At 37.2% G+C, this 22,110-nt stretch overlaps 2 protein-coding genes and 1 pseudogene across 2 annotated transcripts in view; 1 reads left to right on the top strand and 2 right to left on the bottom strand.

The window, feature by feature from the left end:
* The window catches only part of LOC139768182 (uncharacterized), a 29,738-nt gene extending 23,513 nt beyond the window's left edge, over nucleotides 1-6,225 (bottom strand). Inside the window, exons 1-6 of the mRNA XM_071698126.1 lie at nucleotides 5,943-6,225; nucleotides 5,530-5,776; nucleotides 5,087-5,225; nucleotides 4,297-4,473; nucleotides 3,636-3,896; nucleotides 3,216-3,316 (exon numbers count right to left, since the gene is read on the bottom strand). Coding sequence (XP_071554227.1) covers nucleotides 3,216-3,316; nucleotides 3,636-3,742 — 208 coding nt within the window. The 5' untranslated portion in view covers nucleotides 3,743-3,896; nucleotides 4,297-4,473; nucleotides 5,087-5,225; nucleotides 5,530-5,776; nucleotides 5,943-6,225. The remainder of the gene's footprint in view (nucleotides 1-3,215; nucleotides 3,317-3,635; nucleotides 3,897-4,296; nucleotides 4,474-5,086; nucleotides 5,226-5,529; nucleotides 5,777-5,942) is intronic.
* Nucleotides 6,226-6,793: 568 nt separating this feature from the next.
* Nucleotides 6,794-10,363, bottom strand: LOC139768075 (uncharacterized; annotated as a pseudogene).
* Nucleotides 10,364-12,462: 2,099 nt separating this feature from the next.
* Nucleotides 12,463-16,082, top strand: LOC139768074 (uncharacterized). The gene is made up of 2 exons (XM_071697907.1): nucleotides 12,463-12,617; nucleotides 15,620-16,082. Exons 1-2 carry the CDS (start codon nucleotides 12,463-12,465, stop codon nucleotides 16,080-16,082), a joined length of 618 nt encoding a protein of 205 aa, XP_071554008.1.
* Nucleotides 16,083-22,110: the final 6,028 nt, after the last annotated feature.

Here is a 22,110-nt window from a genome sequence, read left to right as displayed (position 1 = left end):
CTTTCCACGCGAGACAAATTGTCACATGGGTTCGTGCCATGGCGTGCTTTACGAGCTCGTTTATATATATACATAATGAAACATTATATATTGCCTATTAATTTCCTGAATACATATATTTTATGTCATCTAGTAATACATTTCGAGATATCGATTTTTCGAATACGTGAATGTTTCGGTAGCGACATTTTGACACTGCCTAGTGTACATTAGACTTGTATACTACACGTTTGAATAATAATAACACGTCAAACAAAGAGAGTAGTATGAAAAGAAATGTTGTGAGTGAAAGGTAGAGGGGACAGGTGTTAGAGTTGCGTAGGGGTCACTGCTAATTTTATGTATATTATTATACTATTACTATATATATACGCGAGCGTTACTTCTGTAGTAACTTACGATAATTCACTCGTTACGCGGAGTAAATTGTCGTAAGTTACTACAAAATCCCGTTTACGCGAAGGAATTATCGTAAGTTACTATACAGAAGTAACGCTCGCGTAAACGTAGTATATGTGATAGATTATATATAAATTGATATCTCGAAAACTATGCATCGTAGCGCATTGTGGTTTGCGGCATTCTTTTTCTCAGCGAAAGATCTATCAAATACACCTATCAAATTGAAGGGCCTCGGAAATAACATTCTTGCCCATTAATGTGAGCTGCTCTTGATAAGTTTGTAAATAAATTATTTATAGCGGATTCGATTGGATGCACTCAGCGCGATGCATTTGAATTCGATAGTAAACACGCGCTCAGTTATATATATAATAGAAGCGGACGTTGCCAAGTCTCTGAGTCCTGGTCTACAATAAGTGCTTTAAGCCCTAAGCCGTAAGAAATTGATCAATCACAGTAGAATGTGAGGAGAATACTCGACTGTGATTGGTCAATTTCCTACGGCTTAGAACTTAAATGCCCTTAAAGCAAGGTTGTAGACCAGCACTAATGTCTCGCTAGCGTCGTGTCGGCTAGAGATCCTTAACCAGAGATGCGGACAATGTGCCGTCGAGGGGTCAAACCGGATATTACGTTTTTGATGACGGTTTATTTTGACTATTAGAGCTCGTAAAAAGAACCGGATAACCAGATAACTGCCCAAGTAGAACAAATCAGTCATGAAAATATCAAAATGACATCATTCTGTAATCATTTTTTACGCGTCATCGTGACGTCAAAATGGCCCATTAGAAGCATCTAATCTTGACTATATAATCACTACTTCTCTTTGACTTTTATTTGATCTTTTCGTTCTATTCAAGAATATACTCGAAATATGTTATGAGAACTGAAGACAATTATGACTGATCATGCAATTTGTAACAATATATACTGTTACATATATCGCGAGTCTCGTAAAACAGCATGTCATAAGTCAGTCATTTCAAACTGATTCTTGACGTTGACCATATGATGACATAAAATTCATCATTTTAATGTCACCTTGACGTTTCTGTGATTAACTTGTTCTACTTGGGTGGGTATACGAATACCCGCCCGCTTGCCCGTTGTATATGGATCTGGACCAATTCCGCGGGTATCCGGATAATTCAAGTACCCGTATCGTTTCTTGTGATGCTAAGACTTCAATATATAATAGAAAGCACATTTTTATTATAATAAGTACTTTACAAGCATGCGCTTTTGCAGGAAAGATGACAATTTCACGCTTTGTCGCGCAATGCACGGAGCCGTTATTTAAGCCTGATCTACAATGTGTCCTTTGCTTCCTGTTTTCTGCTCTTAGGGCCGATTTCACAGTCTCTGATTAACTTGATCCTCCGATTAAACTCACTCTTCGTCTCTTTCTTAAGAGAGACAGTTAGAAAGAGATGCAGAGTGAGTTTAATCGGAGGATCAAGTTAAGCGGAGACTGTGAAATTGGCCCTTAACCTCTTTGCGACTATCTCGTATTTCGCAATTCCGTCGCGTAACGCGTCCGCGATGTTTTTTGTTCTCTGTCGCCCAAGATAAAAATTGACGAACTTCAGAAGAGACAAGAAACATCACGTTACGCAACGGAATTGCGAAATACGAGATAGTCGCAAAGAGGTTAAGAGCAGAAAACAGAAAGCAAAGAGCACATTGTAGATCAGCCTTTATATTGCTTTTATATGTTTTTCTGTCTAAAATGTTTCTTATAAACGTTTTTACATGTTTTTCCGTAATGTAAAACGGACTACCTCTAGAGACAAAATGCACCTACTCATCTTTTTTTTCTGTGGCTTTGTCAATATCTTTAGTAGAATTCTATTTAGTCAGTCTTCTTTTTAAAGTTGTTTTTGGCACATTATATAAAGCCGACGCCTTATTGAAACCCAGTAGCAACTTTTACAATAGCATTTTTCATACTATTTTTGTCCCAACGACTGTCGATTCGTTTTTCTTTTATATTGAGAGCGGTCTATTGTACCTGCAGATGTCGTTTTGCCTTTGTTTGCTCTAAAGTCCCTAAAGAGTCCTATATGAATGTATATCGCTTTCTCTTTCTCTCTTATATCCTTCTCTCTCGCAGAATTTTGCCAGAACTCGAGACGTCGCGACTCTTATTAGAGGGACTCTAGTTTCCCCTATAAACATTTTTGCATATTACTATTGTACTACTGACTTACAAGGGAACACGCCAAACCCGAATTCTTCGCTTTTGTGGGTATGTAGAGTAACTCAATACATGATTAATGGTATGTTTTTATTTATATCACTTTGTAAACCTTAACTTACCATTGAACTTTTATTCAAAACATTTTTCTTTATCTCTTGTTTAAGAGTTACACGCGAAAAAATGCCCTTTTGACTTTTAAGTTGAAAATCGTACTTTTAAAGGACAATAGGGCAAATGAAGCATACCATTAATCATGTATTAAGTCAGGGGCTGAGCAGAGTAGCTGACTTATAATTTTAAGACAATGTTTTATGTTTTAAATCTTTGTTTTTAGTAACGCACAATACTGTCTTGTGTGTCTCACGTCTTAAACGTATGCACGAAGTGTCAATAATCTTGGTCCCCTATACTTTCCCCTCTTCTCCTTTAAACGCGACAATATATAGAACAAAATATATTAGAAGTTTTGAACATAAAAGATATATAAAGCTATATAAAATATTAATTAATAAAATCTATAAAATTGGAAAATGTAATTTACTGCTTCTTATTATAATTTTTAATCAAATCGTCGCTTTCTAAACTAATACTATGGAAATTCACGACTTACCGTAACGAGGTTTGGCAGTGACGAGATCGCTGACATTGCTGACGTCCAAAGGCTTCTCCGGCGGTGCTGGTCTATCCAGGACAGTGATTCTCGCGCTGGCACTGGAAATTTAACGTCATCGTTTGTTTAACTAATAATCATCAAGAATATAATAAAATTACATTGACATAACTTGCCAAAGTTATATTTATTTATTTAAAAATTAATTTTCAATATTAAAATCTTATTATTCATTTAAATCATCTTCGTTTATTATTATTTTTTAAAATCATTAAAAGTAAGTTTCAGATGTAACAAAATGTTATTTGATGTAAATTAATTTACTCAAGATTCCTATGCTACCCGAATTACATATGTCGTTAAAGAATAAATATCGAAACTACTTTCTACATAATTATAATTATTTGATTTGTCACGTACTTAAAGTTACCGTGCTCGTTCTCCAAAGTCAGAGTGTAACGTCCAGTATCACCACGGACAGAGAACGAAATCTCGAAGGAAGTTTCAGTGTTGGTGGTGTCGAGCATCGGCTACATCAATCTGGACGCCATCGCTAGTCCACGTTGCCTTCGGTTTAGGTGACGCTACAATGGGAATATTGTACGGCGAGCGGTGTTCCTGCAGCAGTAGGTGTGGCGTTCTCAGAAATGTAGCCATTAACAGGAGAAAGAATTCCAGGCACTGAAAAAGAATAAGAGTATGTATGTAAAGACATTTTATATAAATAAATATGAATAGAGAAAAAAACAAGAATATATTCTTGGGGTTAATTTCTCCGCTAGCCTTCATAAGTGCCTTTCATGATGTCTGCTTCTAAAATAATCCAAGTATTTATATAATAATAAAGGCTCACAAAATTAAAAATCAATCGAAAAAAAAGGAGCATCGAACCGTAACAAGGTGTTAGTGTTCATTAATTCTATATTTAAGTAAAAACTACAAACGTTTCAGTCCTCTATAGGACCATCTTCAGTGTCGCATAACAATTAAGTCATTCGGTTAAAAAGTTAATATATGTTACCAAGTATTTATGTTCACACGTTATCTAATCCTAATCTTTCTTCAACCTCCATAATCTTACTTAGAAATTCAATTTCTCATTTGGCACGCTCTCTGTACGGAAGTCTTCGAAGGCCTTCAGCCAATCTCATAACGAAATGATACACACCATCCTTTCCTGCAAGTTCGTTGATAACTGCAGTACTAAAAGCCTCTTCCAAATGATCTTTGTCATTTTTTGTTGAATCTGATTTCTTTCCTACAAAGAAAAATACTATTATAGTAAATAATTTTAAATTTAAGGATGTTGAAAAGAAACGGAAAGCAAAGGTTTTGATTCAAAGCAAAAAACGACTAACAAGGGAACCTCGCGAACTGGAAAATTCTGATTTTAATCAAACTTTGCACACATGTAGGGGGAGTAAAAAGATGAATTTAGATATTTTTTGTAGCTGCCCAAAAACGGTTAAAAAATTTTTTTTTTCTAATTTTTAATCAAAATTTTGTTTAAAAAATTATTTTTAAAAAATATTATTAATGTTGTTGAATAGAGGAGATATTACTATAAAACTTTTATAAGAAACATTTTTGGATATCTCAAATATTTTTCGAGATATATCGAGAAAAGTAAAAACCGCTCTATATATGAGGAGTGATTTCACCCCTTAAAACCGTTTTTGGGCAGCTACAAAAAATATCTAAATTCATCTTTTTACTCCCCCTACATGTGTGCAAAGTTTGATTAAAATCAGAATTTTCCAGTTCGCGAGGTTCCCTTGTAAGTTTTTAAAAATAAAAGGTGTATGATTTGCCTCTGATGATTTTGTATTCATTGTGATAAAAATTTAATATGAATTCATGATTACACATACGTTTTGAGGAATTTACATTCGAGTTGTTGCTGCACGTGGTAGCAGGTGATACTAACGCATTGTGGGTGCTGACATATAATAGCGCTGAAACAGGCTAGGAGGTGGTTCGCCTTTATTTGTAAATAAAGTACTTGATGTCCTAATTAACAAAATTAATAAAATTAATCAAATAATATTGTACAATATGCGTTATAACTTGTACATATACGACGCAATACACGCAGAAAATTTTTTTAATGCGTACAACATGTCTACAAAAGTTTAAAGTCAATGACCACTCCAGAGACGCACAAAATGTTTTGATTTTGTTTAGTCGCTTAATAAAAAGTAATTAGCACGGTGATAGGTGAATGGGACAAAATGGAAATGTTTTGTGAGGCTTTGGAGTGGGCATGATACTAAATTTGTGACAGGAAATAGTAGAATAATTGGTACGTGCTTACGGCCTTGGTTCCATGCTGTCACTCAGAAAGCTCATTGCTTCACTAAATTTAAATGTACTGATGAAAAAATTCTGGATGTTTGCCTCAATGTCTCTGTATAACGGAGAATTCCGAAATACTCGGAGATCTCCCACAGACCCAGGATAGCCAGCAAATACATCGGTGAATCGCAACTTAGGATCACATATCGCTTGAAGGATTATTGCGTATTCACATTTTCTGGTTCGACAGTATATTGTGCCTCAACCTAACAAATTTTAAAAATTTTACAACATGGTATTTTTTTAACTTGTAATACTGTAAGTAGCAAATTAAAATACATTACATTCATTTCTTAATTGTTACTTTTTCTTTTGTTTGGAAATTTCTTTGGAAGTGCAAGTTTTTGTCGTAAAAATATAAGTAAAACTTACTTGAGGTGCATCAATGGGAACGTAACAACCGTCTATTGCACCACTCCCGTCATATCAGCAATATCTCTGAACTTCTGAACAGTCCTTTCCAACTTTTCGCCTGTAAACCAAGCAATGCAGCCAGTTTCATGAAATTTTAATATGTTGTTCTGGAATGCAAAATAGAATTATATGAATTGTTTGGGAATTTTTCATAGTCCCGTTTTGAAAAAAATCTACTCCAAATGAAGTCGTTTGAAGGAAAACGACTCCCGGGCGAAGCCCGGGTAACCAGCTAGTGAGATATACAAACAAGGGCAACTATTACCATTACCGAAAAAATTGACCGTGTAATGTCGGGTTCTTTCATCAATTTGTCGCCTGCCTACATTTCCCCACTTTATACTACGGTCTCTTCGACTGTCCAATCGCAAGGCTTCCGCTGAGTCATCCGAGGCGACTTTTTGAACAGGGGTTTTGATGAGTTTGGTAAGTTGGGTGACTTTCTGAACGCATCCCTCGGAGGCACTAAACACTTGCGCCGCAAGTTTTACTTTCACTTTTTGTTTAGATATAAGTATATGTATTTTAATGTTTAGACAATTTTCCGCTATTTTTCTCGATTATCTAAAAACCTAGACGTGATGGAGCAAAACGGTTTACAAATTCGGATTCAGTGACCCAAAATCTATAAGAAACGCCTACTCTGATCCCAGTTGATTTTCCAAAAATTTTTTTTGTGGTCCTGTGTAATTAAATCGCGTCGATTTAATTCCGGGAAGGGAAGGGTATTAATGTTCCAACGATAGCTGTGATTCAAGTCCGACAAATAATCGGCGCGCAGTTTATCAAGTTGGAATAGATGTATATATGTATATTATATACATTGTAATTCGTTACTTCTGTAACTATTAATTTCTTTACTTGCGCACCACGTACCGCGCCTGACTCGTATCGCCGTTTATTAATTTGTTGATTTTCTTTTTAGTTTAGCGCCCAACCAACTGTACTGTTGTGCAAGTACAGTTGGTAATCAACCGGTCCAAATTTCGTTTCATGAAATTGTAAGAAGATGTGCCTCCTATTGTACAAGCTTCTGTACACTGTATAATAAAACATCACATATTTACATTATTATACACAATATTTATGTTTTGCAAGATATGAAAATATTTTACGATTTTGCACAGAGCATATGTATTACCGAGCGTTCAAAATTATTTTCATCTTGTAAAAATTGCTCCACAGCCCCTTCGATATCTTCCACCGTTTTCAGTGGAAGATCAAAGGAAGAATAAATTGTATCTTTTGCTGCTTATTATTGTTATTTAAATTTTATCTCAGATTACCGGTTATCATAGTTTTTACTTCTCTCAAATCGTCTGCCATCTGCCACAACTGAGTTTTAAAGAAACTTTGCTGGCGAATAATTTCCTTGAAATATTTTGCATTATCTACAGAGAAAGAATATATTTAAATATTATACTTCATTTACCTATTTAACAATAATAATGCTTAACTGTAAAAAAAATACATACCATTATTATCTGGAGCAGATGACTGACGCTGACGGGCATTGCTGAGATAAGCGTCGTTGCGTATTGCGTACGTGATTGTTATTTAACAGTTCATGCGTACTCGGTATGTCTGTTATTTTAGATCCACTCGTGTTTACATTTAAATTCGTCTTAATATTGGATTCTACAAAATCAATATTATATGTACATACAACTCTACTTTATGGAAAATATGATTTTTCGATTTATAACATGCAGCTGTAGTCGTTCAATATTCTATTTAAATAAAAGTGAAAAAGATCTTGCGTGTAAAAATTACTGTGTTCCAGAAATAAAGACACCATAATTAAAGTGTAACTATTAATTTAAAAAAACAATCTATTCGTTTATTAATACAATTTATTTGTTTAAAATAAGTTCACGTAATAATTAATGTTGAACAACAAAATTATCATTAAACACAAGTATAATGTGTATTCCTAAAATAAGAAATTTATCGTTCAAAAACAAAAAATTTAATAAATTAACTTTTTTAAAGAATATGCGAACTTAGCGCCTTTTTAACTTTCTATCAAAGAACAATGAGTATATACTGTAAAAGTGTAAAGTAGAACATAAATAGAGATGGGATTAAGAGCATGGAAATTCGAAAAGAAGCTAGAAGAGGGCAATGGAGGGGGAATAGCGAGGAAATGTCTGGAAGAAGTGAAAGAGAGATGGAAGAAGGGGAAGATAATAGGAAGGTGGGAGCAAGAAAGAAAGAGTTACCTAGAAGAGCTGGGGGTGAGAGTTGAAGAGGAGGAAGAGTATAGAGGCATTAAGCGTTAAGCATAAGCGAACGAGCGAGAGAGCGAGAGAGCGAGGCCAGGGCGGGATAGGAAGCACGAGTATTGTACAGTTGGGTACGTCCCTTCAAAACGCCAATTGTACAGGGTTTGGTACGTCCCTTTAAAACGCCCTTTAAGACCCCTTGGAGGTAAATAAAGTATCTATTCATTCATTCAAATAGAGATGAGATTAGTTCAATATGTATTTAAAAATCCGAGTCAAATCCAATAATAAAGTTTCATTTCCTTGGATTCGAGTAATATTCGTAAGAAATAATATTTCATATATTTTGTACTTGCGAAGTAATCGAATTCCGATTAGTTAGTTTCGAATTTTAGAATGAGTGTCTGCAGGATTCGAAATGTACTTATGATGCACATATGCTTTTATTAAATTAAATTTTCAATACCAAGAACAAAAATTATATGATTTTGAAATTTTATAGGTTGAAGAAAGAAAGAAAAATAGAAAGAAGTTTTAAGATATTAATGTTTAAATAATAAATTGAGGTTACATATGATTATATTATACATAATATGTACATGTACGATTACACATGATATATTATATTATACATATGTACGTACATGTACATATGTATAATATAATCATATGTAATCTCAATTTATTCATCATCATCATCATCATCATCCAGCTATCCTAGTCCACTGTTGAACATAAGCCTCCCGTAGTATTTACCAATTTGTTCTGCATTGTGCCGCCTGCGTCCAGTTTCCAGCGATATGTTTGATGTCGTCGGTCCATCTTGTTGACGCCCTCTGCTCCGATAGGCCTTGGACCACGGAAGCCTCGCAGCAAGGAAGATCCGCGGGAGGCCAAGGCACGGGACCGAGCTCGGATCCCCGGGACCGGCGCGAGAACGCCGATCGGTTCACCTCACCCAGGCCCGGCACGTCAGCCAAACCCGCTTCCCGACCAAGCCCGACACGCCCCGCTCCTCAGAGCCAATCCTTATTCCGAAGTTACGGATCCAATTTGCCGACTTCCCTTACCTACATTAGTCTATCGACTAGAGGCTCTTTACCTTGGAGACCTCCACTCAAGAATCCTCTTCGTCCATCGGTCGTCGGAGATTCTCGCTATGTGTCCAGCCCAGTTCCATTTTAAGAAAGTGATTCTTTTTTTGGAAGTAACAGCGTTTTTCTCATGAAATCGTGGATTAACAATAAGAAGAAGATCTGCAAAGCAAGACAACAGCTAATCCTACCACTTCGTTGCAGACGACAGGACGTTTTACCACCACACATTATACACATGCGTTTTAACATCACCTTTAGGAGTAACAGCGTAAAACATAGGTTTTTCTTGACAATTAATTTTACCTAGTGACCAAATTATTGTTACACTGAATTGTTTGTTATTTAGATTGCTTGAGAAGGACCCAATCCTAAGGGTCGAAACGTCGTAACGTTTCAATATACGTATTACCAATTGTAGTCGAAAATAATAAACTTTTCTGCTTATTTTAATTAATGTACCTGTCATTTGCGGATGTTTTGGGAGGACGCTGTCAAACTCTTCTGACTCTTCACTTGAAGATTGTAACGCGTCTGCTATACATGATTTAATATTTTTTTTCCTCACCTCGTCCTCTGAAAAAATTGAAAATATAAATTAGTATATTTTTTGGCAAATACATTTTACAATATTATAAAATAGACTTTAATATTAACACAAGAACTTTAATATTAACTTTAGAGAATAATGTCTATTTATACTGGAATAAACCTTTCATTTGTTTTCGTTTTGTTGGGGCGCTCGCGATATTATACTACTCACTATAGTCACTATCATCGATTTCATTTTCGTACAGCCGATTTTTCACCCGCCTTCTTTTTGTGTCCACCTCTGAATTTAAATCCAATGTGTCTTCGGCCTTTTTTGTCTTCAGTATTATAGTCATCTAAAATTATGCAAATAAATGTTTACATTATAACAAACAGTAGCTATATATGCATAAGATATGCATAAGAAAGAAAAGCGACTCACCGTTCGGTCCGTCCGTCGTCTCCTGGTGAAGTTCGACGATTCTCGTTCTGTCTCGTGGCTGCTTATAATTATATTACTTTGAAACATCGCTTGCTCGTGACACAAAGTGCACCAGCTTCTACCGCGTCTGCCTTATCGTGGATCACAACAACCAAAAACGAAAAAGTGCATTATCCGCAGAAACAAGGACAATCCCGAGAATTCCTCCGGGCTGTCGAAGAAGCTGCAGTTATGCTGTGTGTGTGTGTGTGTGTGTGTGTGTGTGTGTGTGTGTGTGTGTGTGGCGTGGAGGTTTATTTTCCATCTGTGGGTCGATTTCACAGTCTCCGATTAACTTGATCCTTCGATTAAACTCACTCTTCGTCTCTTTCTAAGGGGGACAGTTAGAAAGAGATGCAGAGTGAGTTTAATCGGAGGATCAAATTAATCGGAGACTGTGAAATCGGCTCTATATTTCTTATTTATCTTACATGCAGACCGCAAGATAATCGTCTCCTAGTCATTTTTTCATACTTGGAGACCGTATTAAATGATGTAAGAACTTTAAAATTTAACTTTACCTTCGTCAAATATCCCTTTACTTGAAAACCAAGCCAAATCGCCTGTATAATCAATCGTTAGTACCCATCAAAGCGCCACGCTGTCTGATTTTCTCAGCCAACTTTATAGCGTTTGTCATTGGCAGAACTGATGCGCATCCCTGGCGAAAATTAAGAAGCTTTATAAAGCGTTGACAACCGTTCAATGAGGGTTTTTTGAGAGTTTATACGCTTTTAAACTTTATAAGAATGCTTACACAACGCCGTTGAATTTTGAACGCTTTCAGAACGCTTATAAAACGCTGTATATAACGTTTCATGAAAGTTCTGAAATGCTGAGGCAACGCTTTTCAGAGAACGCTCAGTAAACGCTGCGTGCAGAGAGTTTGCTGTCAGATTTTTCAAACGTTTAGAAAACGCTTTTCCCAACGCCGTAAGACAAGCGTTTTCAATCCGTTCAGCAAACGCTCTTCCGATGGCGAATTGTAGAGGCGCAGTGAACGATTTGTAAGGCGTTAACGCAAACGGCTTGGAGACGCCCAAGAAACGCTTTTCCCGACTCCGTAACACAAGCGTTTTCCCTCCGTTCAGCAAACATTCTTCTAACAATACCGCTAGGCGGCGTATCTTTCTCGCATTTAAAATACATCCAGCCGCGTATATAAGCAGACCCTCTGCGAGGCGAAAAGCAGATTTTAACATTTAACGCTCTTTACGCCGTTTCTTCTAACGACAAGAGTAAACGCCCGTTAAGCTCAATAGAGGCTGCACGCAGTTTTTAATGATGAAAGCAAACGCTTTCGACTTATCAGGGCTGCGTTCGAAAACGTCACCCGAGTGCACACGAGTATACTCCCTTCTCTTTCTATCTCAGCGAGTTAGGAGAAGGGAGTATACCCGTGTGTACCCGGGTGACGTTTCCGAACGCAGCCTAAACGCTTAACAGGGGATCTCTAAATGTTTTAAAGAACTCTCAGCAAACGTCATACGTCATGTAAACGCTGTGCAAACTCTCAAAAACGCTATATACAAACGCCTTTCAAACGCTGCAGCGTTGCAATTTCCGCTCTACGAACTCTCTACTGACCGTTTCTAAACTCTCAAAGAACTTCCGCAAACGCTCACGTAAACATCAAACAAACGTTTATGAAACTTCTCATTTTCGCCAGGGATAGTGCACATTAAATCACGAAATCCTCAATATTTTTTATTGCACTATTTGGTAAAATATGTACTGGGTATTTTATCAGTCAAAGTATTTGCATTTTACTTTAAATATTAACGATTAAATCAGTGTATAACGGCTTTAATGCGCATTCGAGTGCGCATTCAAGTGCGCATTAAAGCCGTTATACATCATTTAAAACGCCCGCGTTTCCGAGTTCAGTATAATCCAAATACGCTTTTAAATTATGTCATTCTTTAATTTCGTCATTAGATTTGGTTGTTAAAATAAATTATTGTGTTACTTCAAGCTTCGGTGTCAGTAGTCTCTCACTCACTATCCCTTCCTCACTCACACGCGCGCGAACATTTCTGGTCCTTCGAGCCGGATATTATTATACATTATACCGACAATCTTACATCATCGTTACGAGTGCGAGTGTCAGTGCGTGAACTCCGTGACACATACGAAGAGGCGAGAAGATGAGCCTTGACGCTGTAGGCGCGCTGAGGAGCGCGTACGAGTTCCACGGGCGCATCGCGCACTCGGTGGAGAACCTGAAAAAATCAGGAGAGGCAAAGATAACGTCAGGATCTCTGGAAACGAGAATCAAGCTCCTGGTTGCTTACTGGACGAAGTTCGAGAATATTCACAACTCACTCATCACCACTTTTTGGAGCGCAATCAAGGAATATATGTAGCTTAGGTATCATCAGATATAATAGTAAAGGATATGCACTATCTCCTAGAAAAGCTATATACTGTTTAAAATATGTTTTTTAAATGCATTGCCAAACTGAAATAATTAAGAACAAATTATATAAAAATATAGTTACCTAAAAGCCAGGCATCTTTTCGCCTTGTAGCATACATCTCTTCCAGATTGGATACGTGAGATGACCTCCAAGCTCTTGCGTCGTGCGTTCTTCCGCGATGAGCAGCATTTACTGTTAAAAGGACCACGCACTAATTATATAAAAAAAGTTGCCGCGGTTAAAATCGACCAAAACTATGGAAAAGTGTAGTTTGTGTGATGCCGATCAAAAGTTTAAATGGGCACAACCCTCAAAATATGCTAGTTTTTAAGCTACGAGTCCATAAGGTAATATTGGTGGTATTAAACGTAGGGGAGACCGGGGCCTAACCGTCGCCGGGGTTGAACCGTCAAATCAAATATCTCGGAACCTGTATATTGTGCGAACTCGCTATTAACATTGTAAACGCTGCTTATGGTACCCATGTGACCAATGGAGTTTCGGCAGGCTACCTGCTGTGTTATGATTTTTACGAGGGCAAACGTGTTTTCGGAAGGTGAAAGTTACATTTTCTGCGCGTGGAAATTTTGTAATATCTGCAATAATATTTGCTCTCCAAATCTCGAGGTACGTGATTATAAAGAGTAATGCATGCTGAACACGAATCCAGTGTAGTTTTTTCATTATCGTTGATGTCTAATATTTCGTGGGCGATCAAACCTGAAACTAGTGTTTGGGGTTAATCCGTCAGTAAGCAGTCCGGGTGCATTTCGAAGGCATTTCCGGGCATTTCCAGACTCACTGCATATGGAATATGGATGAGACGGGAATTTAAACCGTTCAGACACCGAATAGAGTCATCGGACGTCGAGGAGTGAAACAAGTCGGGCGAGTGACTTCTGCGGAAAGAGGAACCCTCGTAACTATTTTTTAATAATGTTTCGCATAAAAATTTTAAATAAATTTATATTTTTTTCTCTTAAAAAACAATTATTAAGATGTATCCTATCATTTTTCAGGATTAGATGTACGTATATGTATTGAAAATGTAGTGTGACGGTTAAACCCCGACATTTTTGAGATTTCAATTTTTCCACCGTTGTCGTTTTTGCTCTATACCGGTTAAACAAAGCGACGTAGATAAAAATTTCCTATATAAATTTTGTAGCTAAAGGTTCACTCTTTACAGTGGTATACCATTTTTAACTAAAATTATTTATTTTCTTGTTAAAAATCGGCACCGAAAAAAAACTGACGGTTAGGCCCCGGTCTCCCCTACACATATTATACATTTTTGTTTTGTTTTGACGCGGGGAAATCTTCGACTACTAGAATCCCTGGCCGAAGCCCGGTTTCAGCCAGTAGTCCCCTCTGTAAGAGGAGGGGGAAGACCCCTCCGCCTCCGGGGAGAGGCGAGGGGAGTGCCGGATTTTTACCGGCTAAAACCCCGCGGGTATCCTTCACGGCGCGTTTTCATGAGAGGGGGGCCCCCGGGAAACGCACTGATTCGTCCGGGACCCCCCCCCCCCCCGCGCCGCGCTCGAGCTGGGCGTCTATCCCGGGGCATTTAAAATGCCCCATGACCTTTCGACATATATTATACATAGTATACCCACTCTTAGCGTTACTCAAGATCAACCAGCGTGGAGGTGGTGAGTGTCTAATCTCCTTTTCTGTTCTTGTTTTTTCGTTTTTTATATATTTTTTTAATATTTTTTGTTTTTTTATATTTTATATATATTTTTTCTTTTTATCTCATAGTGTTTTTCTATTGTCTCAAACTCCTTGATTTGCCCTATTACCAGCATCAATGATGTTATGTATAATATGTGTACGTTTTATACCACCAATATTACCTTTATAGGCTCGTAGCTTAAAAACTAGTATATTTTGAGGGTTGTGCCCATTTGAACTTTTGATCGGCATCACACAAACTACACTTTTCCATAGTTTAGGTCGATTTTAACCGCGGCCACTTTTTTCATATAATTAGTGCGTGGTCCTTACCTTCATAATCTGATACCTGTAGTTTAATAATTTTAATAAAAGAAAGTTAGAAACTTAATTTTCTAGATTAAATATAGAATTATTACATTATTAATCAAGTTATACGTACAAGAAGTACATTTAAAGAGTGATACAATTTGCGGTTGATATACAGATGCTCCCTTTCTACATTTGGTGAAACAATTACTACGTGAGTTTCATCGATAGCTCCGATAATGCCTGAAAATTGTGTACGTGTCCAGTAACTGTAAATTAAAAAAAAAACAATTTTTATATATTTTTTAAGGCTTCTGCCTACTCGTCGCTTCTATCTTTGTTTGATAACGACAGAAACGAGAAATTACATGCCAAAAAAAGACCCCGCACGATTTATATGAAAAAAACGTTTTTAGTCAATTTGAATTTGTGATATGTTATAGTACTTGTGTTATAGTACTCGTGCGGGATTCTTTATAAATCTTACGTTTCTTTAACCCGTTGAATTTCATTTTCTTCAATAGGAAACTTGATCCACTGTTCCATCAATATATTTAATGCATTGACGACTTTGCGAAGAATTTTGGAAATAGTAGATTGACTCATGCAAGACAAATAGTCTTGGCCGACTCGCTTTTGGTAAGATCTAGGTGCTATCAAATTCAATGCGCTTAAAACCTGTAACATAAAAGTAGCATTAAAAATTAGTAAAACTGATCAAATTTATTAATTATTGTAGTATTGACGAGTGCGAGTGTCAGTGCGTGAACCCCGTGACATCTACGAAGCGAGAAGATCATCACCACCTTTTGGAGCGCAATCAAGGAACATGAGTATTTGAAGTCACATCTCTTCGAAAGAGTCGAAGAAAAGTGCATCGAACAGAGCGCACTGCTTGCAGATATGCTCAAGAGATCACGTTTTCATGTCAATCCGAGGACGCAAGTGCAGCGCGAGTCCATGAGGGAGAAGGCACTCCTCGGAAGTCGTTGCCACGGATTCAGCTGCCCATCTTCACAGGCAGGTACGATGAATGGTCCGCGTTCAAAGATCTTTTCGCTTCGATAATCGATAAGGACACCGGGCTGTCCAGAGTGGAGAAGTTCCACTATTTAAAGTCGTGCGTAAAGGGAGAGGCAGAACAATTATTGAAGAATCTACCAACAACCGCGGATAACTATCAGAGGGCGGTGACCCTGCTGACCGAACGTTATGACAATAAACGATTATTGGTGAGAGCCTGCTTCTCAACTTTGACCGCGCTGCCGAAGTTGAAAGACGAGTCGGTTCCGACGTACACGAGTATTATTAATATCACAAATATTGCCAATATCACAACTATTATCACTCATATTTACGTTTAATAAAAGTCCTATTTTAAGATTTCATAAGACTGTTGTAAATATCGTTCAATCCATTTGTCTTGTTTAAAACAACCTGTCTTCCGAAGCGCGGATTCAGCTTTCGGCGGGTCTGGGTTCGAAGAAGGCGCGGAGGAACAGACACGGGCTTCCAAATTGCAAAATGAGGTATACTATAGAGTAAAAGGAAATTTATTATAAAGTAATTAATGCTTGCAATGTACAGTGTCGTGATGCACGCGTACTTACAAAGATCGCGATCGTGCTGTTAGTTTCTCAGTTCTAATGGCTCGAGGCGCGTGTATTTTACAAGAGATGAGCCGGCGTGGTATGTGTACAAGAAGAGGCACGCGTGATTACAATTCTTGCGGGATGGCACCTAGCGGCCGGGTACGCTTATGGAGTGATTGTAACGGATGATTGATTCGTCGCGGGTGACGCGAGGTAAATACTATATGATTGGCCTATTAGCTCGGCGGAGCCGGTTTTTCGGGTGTTCGCGGATCGGAGCGCATGAAAATGGAGCGCAGCGCGGACGCGGAGATGAGATCGCGCGAGATTCCGTCAGGTGGGCGGAATCGAGGAATCCGCCGAGACCCACTCGACGAAGGTAGAGAACGGAGTTTCTATTCGGAACATTCCGCCCGCCTCAGAAGATCAATGCCGAATTTAAAATGAGAATTCGCGTTTAACAACGCGAATCGTTTGGGGTTGAAAAGGATGAGTAAAGAATTAATTGATGTTGTTGTTCTGTACTATTGTTTTCTGGGTCAAAATGAAAAAGGGAAAAATCGCTAATTTTTACATTATTTTCATCCATTTGTATCATGTCTACATGTTATTTAAAAAAATTTGGCAATTATACCATTCGATAGAGCAAAGTTTCAGCTTTAAGAATCTGTTTTTTTTTTTAAATTGGTACGATGATTTTTAACAGAGCAATCAAGTTACACGCACGCACGGTACCCCGAGCGAAGAAAGGGGCACGACGGTCACGACGCGACGTGCGGAGCCGTCGACGATCGGAGGAACGCGCCGCGACGGGGAACGAGGACGACGACGACGACGTCGGCGGGACGTCGCTCAGGGTTCCCTCAGAAGGGCCGCGGCGAACGGTGCCGACGCGATTCCGCCGTGCAGTTCGTCACGGTCGATAGAGGTGCACGGACGAAAGCAAGCGCCATTTTATCCCGTGCACTCGCGGCAACGCGAAAGGTGGACGGACGGCGCGGTGCACCGCGCGGCGCGACGCGACGGAGGGAGAGCGTACGCGCTCCTCTCTCGCGCGCTGTCTCTCGCTCTCGCCACCTCCCCCCTCTCTCTCTCTTGCTCCTTCACTCTCTCTCTCTCCCTCGCACGCCACCTTGTACCGACGCGAGTCGCGAATCGCTGCCGCCGTATACGTACGATCACCCGAAGAATTCACCTGAAGATAGTCAGCGAACGATTACGAATTGCGATAGCCCGCGACCCGCGACGTTCGACGCGCACACTGGATTATCACCACTTTCACACTGCAGACCGCTTCTGTTCCCTCCAATTTAATACTTGTTGCTGGGGATTAATATAAAATGGAAATCTGGATGTTTTCATAGTCAGTATGCCATTTTAGTCAGATAAGTCGTCCAGTGGATGACCTTCCAAGTTCTGTCTGCAAATTGTTAAATATTAGAAGCGCAGAGTTTATCGTATCGCTAACAATAAGTTATACAAATATATTTACTAGCAAAAAATAGCTTCATCTATAAATAATTATTAAAATTTGTCTTTATACAGCATTTATTGATTATTTACAAATGATTTATTGCAATATCGTATTTATACCAACGTAGTCTCTTGCTGTACACTTTTTTCAAAGGTTGCAATCTTTGAAGATATAATTCAATGTTTAGTATCAAGTATCAATGTCGAGTATCTTTATCTGTTAAGTTAGCACCTCTCCCCTACAAAAAAAAAACAAAATAACACATATGCAGAAATTAAGTGCTCTTTATGGGCAAATTATGTGTTCTATTCACAATTTTTGTGCTCAAGCAGTTTAGTGGGAAATTACAATTGAAAGTAAGGATGCTGGTTTGATGTAAGTTAGCATCCCCACTTATTAAAATTATATATCAAATAAAAAACTTAGTATGTTAGAATTATGTGCTTTTAAAAGCTTTTAAAAAAATTAGCCTATCTATAATACACTGCTAAAAAAAATTAGGGATTATTTTTTGTCAACCCCTAAATTGATTATTTATTAAGTACCAGTTAAAATACAGATATCAATTTGGTTTTTGTTTTAAAATGTTTCTTAATTTATATGCTTTCAAAATATGTACAATGAAATTTTTATATGCATCCCCTTTGGCCAAGTACCCTATGGTGCTCACTTTTGGGGAGGTTTGTTGGCTGAAGGGGATAAGCACGAAAATTTTATTGTACATATTTTAAAAGCACATAAATTAAGGAACATTTTAAAACAAAAACCAAATTGATATCTGTATTTTAACTGATACTTTACTCTTGTACATAAGGGGAGGTTATGTTCCATTTGGCCAAAGGGGATGGAGATATTAATTTTATAGTACATATTTTGAAAGCACATAATATAAGGAACATTTTAAAACAAAAACCAAATCTCTATGTGTATTTTAACTGTATTTATGTGTATTTAACTTTAATTTTACTCTTGTACATAAATCTTACATCTTGCATTTTTTTTCTAGGTTATAATAAAAGGGTAAAATTTTGAATTTTCGCGCCCCCCCCCCTCGCCCCCCCCTCGCCCCTCGCGCGAAAATTTGAAATTTTACCCTTTTATTATAACCTAGAAAAAAATGCAAGATGTAAGATTTATGTACAAGAGTAAAGTTAAAGTTAAATACACATAAATACAGTTAAAATACACATAGAGATTTGGTTTTTGTTTTAAAATAATTTAGGGGTTGTAAATGTTAATTTTTTATTTGCAATTAATTTAATTACAATGCACTTACACTGTTCTTTCAGATAGATTCAATATATTTCTATAAAGAGATAAGTTTTGCTATTAAAATAATAATTCTCTGATTCAACAACACTTCTATAGGTAAAAAAGAAAAGATAATCTTACTTTAAGGTGCATCTCCATGAAGCAAAAAATAGTAGAACGGAATTAAAACGGAATTCCTTTGATTGGCTAATCTTCAGGTAAGGGTCCTTAAGATGGGATATTAACTATAGGATATATTCTTTCTCCATAGGGACCCTAAAGTTACTAGTGACATTACCCCCTTTTTTTCTGTCCATGGAGATGCAGCTTTATACTTGATTTTAATAAATTTATTATAATGTTTATTTTAGCCTTTTATACATAAAATAATAAAAGGAATTAATTGTAAACAAAAACAGAAAAAATTAGTTTAAAAAATTAGATTGCATTTTGTAGAAGCATTTAATTTTACAAAATTACAATATGTACAAATATGTACTTTTTATTTTTAAATTATTATTTTTTATTGTATTATAGTATGTAACTAATTAAAATAATATTTGTTTATGTTAATTAAAATTTAAAGATTTTTACAGAATTATTTATAAATTTAAAATATAAGAAATTATAAAAAAATTAGAAATTTGTACATTGCTTCCTCACCATTTTTAAGTGTACAAATTAGGAATTTGCCAAAGGCCCCTTCTTACACACCCCTGCATATGTGTGTGTGTGTGTGTGTGTGTGTGTGTGTGTGTGTATGTGTGTGTATGTAATGCATGCTGAACACGAATCCAATAAAGTTTTTTTATTTTAGTCGATTTCTAATATTTTATGAGCAATCAAACTTAAAATCTGTGTTCGGGGCGAAGTCGTCACCAAGCCACCGGGGCGGACTCGTCACTGTGACAACTTTATCCCGGTGGTTTTACTCTATTTTTCGTTGCAAATGCGTCATTGTATTTCTCAATTGCAAGAAAATGGTGCGCACGTACCATCGCAAAACGACTCCCGTCGACAAGAAGCAATTCAGGAAGGTAGTTTTTGCGGTAAAAAAAATAAAATTAAGTCAAAGTAAGACAAAGTAAGATAAAATTAAGACAAAAGATAAAATAAGAGATGACAGAGAACAGAGCTGACGAGAAACAGTGCATTTCGTGCGAGCGTACGATACATAAGTGCGTGCGCTTTTCCTGTAATTATTTTCCGCCATCGTGTTTTTAATTAATGTTTTTAATTAATGACGCGTAGTCGCCACGCGCGTTAGAAGTGAAACTTCTGAAGGCAAGGCTTTCCCATAACTTTTCTGAAATTAATACAAAAACAATACAACGGAATTAGTCGCACTCATCCATAGCAGCCGCCCGCAACTCGAAAACGTGTTACACGCAGTTGTCACTATATCCGTCTCGCCAGTGCCGTACGCCTGATTGAATTTTCGTGACGCGTTTTCGAGTCGCAAAATCAAACTTATTACCGTGCCAAAAGAAATAGCCGTCTCGCCAATGCCGTACGTCTATTGGTCGAATTTTCGTTACATTTTCGAGTTTTGTGTCGCAAAATCAAAGTGACTACCGTGCCAAAAGAAGGAGCCGTCTCGCCAATGCCGTACGCCTATTGGCCAAATTTTTGTTACACTTTTTCGTTTCCTAAAATTCGTGACGCTCTTTCGTGTCGCGAAATCACTACCGTGCCTAAAGAAGTTTTACTTCAATAATTAATCAAATGTATCCTATCATTTTTCATGATCGGAATTATGAATTTTCATTTAAAATCTAGTCCAAGAATGGAGTGACGACCCCGCCCCGGCAATTTTGACATTTTAATTTTTGCACCTTTGTCGTTTTTACTCTATACCGGTTAAACAAAGCGACATAGACCAAAAATGCACTTATAAATTTTGTAGCCAAGGGTTCACAACGGTATATCACATTTTAGTAAAATTATTTGTTTTGTTGTTAAAAATCGGCACCGAAAAAATAGTGACGACTTCGCCCCGGTCACCCTACTCTACATTAAAAAAAAAAAATTGAGCCCTATATCTCAAGAATTGCGAAAGTTAGTTTTTTTTTTATGGAAGGAGGTGAAAAAGGCTATCCATATCGCTGTAAATGACTGCAATTAACGCGTAATGCATTTCGAAATAGATATATCTCACATTTAACGAAGATATTATTGTTGAGTTTGTATAAGGAAATATATCTGCAACTGTACAGTCGATTAACTTGAAGATAAGAGGACTGGCTGTTTTTTTTAATAATTAAGAGATAATTTATGATAATTTGTTGTCACATATGTATACAGCCAGATACTGCCGAGCACATCAAATTTTCCATATTATCCATATTAAACAAAGTTAACAAAAAATTAATAAAACATAATAATAAGTTTAAGAATACTGGGGTACTTTTATGCTGCTACTGGATACTCTTACATTGCCGAGTTTCGCGTGTAAGATCGTTCTACATTACTCGCAAGCAGCTAATCGCATGAACGCAAGCAGTACCACTTCCGGTCCCATATATATAGCAATTGCAAGATTTGATCAAATCCAAAATATGCGTCTCTGCCATCATCTTCATGAACGTTCACGTCCAGGGATTCATCTTTATTCCCTACTAAATCACTTATTATTAAAATAAAATTTTCTAACTTATCAATATCTTTGCGGGTTACAATTTACAATAAAACACGAAACGATCGAGCAAGCCAAATAGGCAACGCAGCTCAATGCTCATATTGCCTGTCACATATCGTAGAGACGCAAATTTTGGATTTTACTCGTTAGCGATGCATTCATTCACGTGAATTTGTGACAGTTTGCGATTGTGACAGTCTCGGAATATAGATACGTTGCGTTCAGTCAAATAGTCGTGCGCCACATTTAATTGCGTTTCGCCATTAATTCAAAATAGCGTCATCAAAAGGTTGTAGTTAAAATATTCCAAACTACACTAAAATAACTCTTTCTTTCCAGTCATTAATAATTCTATCACTAATCACAAAGTTTTCAAATTGTGACTTGATACAGCAATTAAGATCGATTCAGCGTCCCAAAAACTAAACAATTACCTT

This window comes from Temnothorax nylanderi, unplaced genomic scaffold, assembly GCF_030848795.1.
Source record: "Temnothorax nylanderi isolate EJ_2023f unplaced genomic scaffold, tnyl_v1.0 TNYL_tig0014_pilon, whole genome shotgun sequence".
In the NCBI taxonomy this organism is placed as follows: domain Eukaryota; kingdom Metazoa; phylum Arthropoda; class Insecta; order Hymenoptera; family Formicidae; genus Temnothorax; species Temnothorax nylanderi.
This window is presented reverse-complemented; position numbering and strand designations above follow the sequence as displayed.

Excerpts from the sequence above, each read along its gene's own strand:
- LOC139768074 (XM_071697907.1), top strand. The coding sequence starts at position 12,463 with ATGAGCCTTGACGCTGTAGGCGCGCTGAGGAGCGCGTACGAGTTCCAC. Across the intron at positions 12,618-15,619 it reads CTGGTTGCTTACTGGACGAA|ATATGCTCAAGAGATCACGT; the intron begins GTTCGAGAATAT and ends CACTGCTTGCAG.